The 3,154-nt window shown below is 41.9% G+C and overlaps 1 protein-coding gene across 1 annotated transcript; it reads right to left on the bottom strand.

Moving 5' to 3' along the window:
* Window positions 1-385: 385 nt before the first annotated feature.
* On the bottom strand, window positions 386-2,258 carry LOC119573760 (the record flags this gene model as incomplete). The annotated part of the gene is given in 3 exon segments (XM_037920864.1): window positions 386-1,122; window positions 1,577-1,744; window positions 2,140-2,258. Coding segments are annotated over 3 exon segments (517 nt in total), but the record flags the coding sequence as incomplete, so codon positions are not given.
* Between the last annotated feature and the right edge of the window lie 896 nt (window positions 2,259-3,154).

A 3,154-nucleotide genomic window follows, 5' to 3' on the forward strand; every position in this document is an offset into this window, starting at 1 on the left:
GCTAGCGTCATAGAAAATTATAAAAGAGGTTCTGTGCTACTTTCAACAATTAAAAAATATTGATCAAGGAAGGGAAAGGGCTATGTCCAGTGTTTAGGATTTCAAGACTCATGGAATTGGTACGCTTAGGAGTATTATATAAAAATGCAGATTTTGACCCAGCATCAAGACTACCGTGTGCTGTTTCGCATAGACTTGTACGGCCTTAATTCGAGAGGTCAGAATTATCATGTCATTGTCCTTTCGCCCTTGAATATTCAGCATGTTTAACAAAGTGGCCTTTTCTTAGTCCCATTGTATTATTTTTCCAAAACCCACAGACAATACCTTCTCGTGACAACTGTGTATATTTTTCTTGAATGGGTGTGCAGATAATAGAAATTCGTGCCATACGTATATCTTTTATTTGGAATGGTCGTATACAGGTATATGTCGTTAATTATAGATATCGTAATTGTAGTTATCCAAATCATAAACTACTAATTTACCATTATTTGAAAATATAAGAACACTTTATTGGACAGAAACGCACCAAACACATCTTGGCAAGAGTGTAAATTTGAACAAGGAATGCTTGGCCAAAGAGCTGGAGGACAGGTCTTTGCAGCTATGAAGCCAAAGTTGTAAAGGAGCTATGACACAATTGCTGAAATCCTGTTCATTTATGCTTTACCCTAACAAATTACTTTAACAATGATCACTGTATTATTTTTTGTAAAGAGAACGTATACTCCTCTAAAATAAAGTTACCAGTGAGTAAACCTTCCTCCTAACGCCTGGTGAAAAGGATAGTTTGTGTTTCGTGAAAGGTTTGTACGCCTCTGTGCAATATCAGTATGTATATATAGGTAAATAAATCAAGAAATAAATGGCAGCCACCATAACGATCACTTCACCCTTTCAGTAAATCATACTCGCACACAAACTTCTTAAGACGATCACACTCTGCATCATTCAGAGGCGGGTCAAAGTCAGGTCGGAGCACCATGCAGTGTTCCAAGCCGAAGCCATTGTTCGGGGCATTCCAGTACCAGTCCTCGGCCTTGATCGGAGAACCGTCGAACCACTGCCAGCTGCCCTCGATGTCCCGGTCGGAGGCGCCGACCCACACGGCCAGCGTCTCTATGGGGAGGTGGCTCCAGATTATGCGATAGATTCAACGGAGGAGGGAGAGGCAAGCAGACAAGGAAACAGGGAACTCTCATGCATGAAGAAATGGTGTGGGGGTGGGGGTAACCTTAGTAGACTCAAACCCCCGTTACTGCTAGTAACTCATTTCATAAGGCACGATCCCATTCGCGAAAAAAATAGCATGACATTGGTAATAATGTCTATGACCACTTTCCCTGTTATATTCTATTATTGATGAAAATATGTTAATTATGATATTAATGATGATAGTAATAATAATAATAATAATAATAATAATAATAATAATAATAATAATAATAATAATAAAGACCATAATAATAATATGATAACAAAGATAACAGATAAAATCAAATATCACACAAAAATACACGAATAAGAGATTAATAATTAATGATAATGTTGAAAGGTGCCTATCAATACTCACGGCCCTTATCGATGACATAGTCCCTGAGGCCGAGGACGTCGGCCGGCGAGGCGAGATCCCCCCCGAGGCCGAGGCAGAAGGCGCGTGCCTCGTCGAACACACGTTCGGAGTGGCTCAGGTGGAAGCACTCGGACCCGACCTTGACGAACGGCTCGGGACACGGCAACTCTGCCAAAGACGTCGAAGGGTAATGGAAGCAAAAGGCTGGTAATCTCTGAATGGATTTTTCGGCGAAAAATCCAAACGGGCTTGGATATGATTCTCCGTAGCATTGTTGTTTTTTAAATAAGCAGTTTAATTCAGATAATCTATTTTAATTCGCCATAATCAAACGTTCTGATTATTTTTACTTTTCACCTCATTTTATTTTGAATCCCTGGTGTAAGATAGAGAGAGCCCAGAGTCAAGGCATGAGAAAAATACCTTTGCATGGCAACCTGACGGATGATTAACCATGATGTTATGACAGATGAACTCTGAAGTAGGTTTAAATTTCACATGAAATTACACAAGTACAGGTGAACTAATTGTAAAATATAACTAACAATTTCCCATAAACATACCGATAGCAGTGACAGTGCAGTTAAATCCCACTTGCTTCTTTCTTCTGTTGGTATCAAATAATACATCCATTTTTCCGGTCTCACTCACCTTCGTAACGTTATACACAAGCCCACATAACCTATGGAAAACAAAAGCTAACTTATAACACTGAGTTTGGTTTCATGAATCACACACTGATTACCCTCGAAATTTCTTATTTATTTAATTTATAACTTACATTACCAGAAAGAGACGTATTGATAGATTAGCATATTTTCACACAAAGATGAAGATTACATAGGAAACAGAAGAAATATGTACAGAGAGAGAGAGAGAGAGAGAGAGAGAGAGAGAGAGAGAGAGAGAGAGAGAGAGAGAGAGAGAGAGAGAGAGCGTGAGAGAGAGAGAGAGCGTGAGAGAAAGAGTGCGAGAGAGAGAGAGAGAGAGAGAGAGAGGGGAGAGAGAGAGAGAGAGAGCGAGCGAGAGAGAGAGAGAGAGAGAGAGAGAGAGAGAGAGAGGAAGAGAAGAGAGGGAGAGGGAGGAAGAGAGAGAGAGGGAGGGGGAGAGAGAGAGAGAGAGAGAGAGAGAGAGAGAGAGAGAGAGAGGAGCGTGAGAAAGAGAGAAAGAGAGAGAGAGAGAGAGAGAGAGAGAGAGAGAGAGAGGAGAGAGAGAGAGAGAGAGAAAAGAGAGAGAGAGAGAGAGAAGGGAGAGAGAGAGAGTGTGGGGGTGTGTGTGTGTGTGTGTGTGTTGTGGGGTGTGTGTGTGTGTGTGTGTGTGTGTGTGTGTGTGTGTGTGTGTGTGTGCGCGCGCGCATGCACTTTTTAAACCGTGCGCTACACAAAGACGAGAATTGCATTGGGAACAGAGGAAAGATGTAGAGATAGAGAGAAAGAGAGAGAGAGAGAGCGAGAGCGAGAGAGAGAGCGAGAGCGAGAGCTAGAGCGAGAGAGAGAGAGAGAGAGAGAGAGAGAGAGAGAGAGAGAGAGAGAGAGAGAGAGAGAGAGAGAGAAGAGAGAGAGAGAGAGGGGGTGGTGG

This window comes from Penaeus monodon, chromosome 6 (assembly GCF_015228065.2).
Source record: "Penaeus monodon isolate SGIC_2016 chromosome 6, NSTDA_Pmon_1, whole genome shotgun sequence".
NCBI classification, from domain to species: domain Eukaryota; kingdom Metazoa; phylum Arthropoda; class Malacostraca; order Decapoda; family Penaeidae; genus Penaeus; species Penaeus monodon.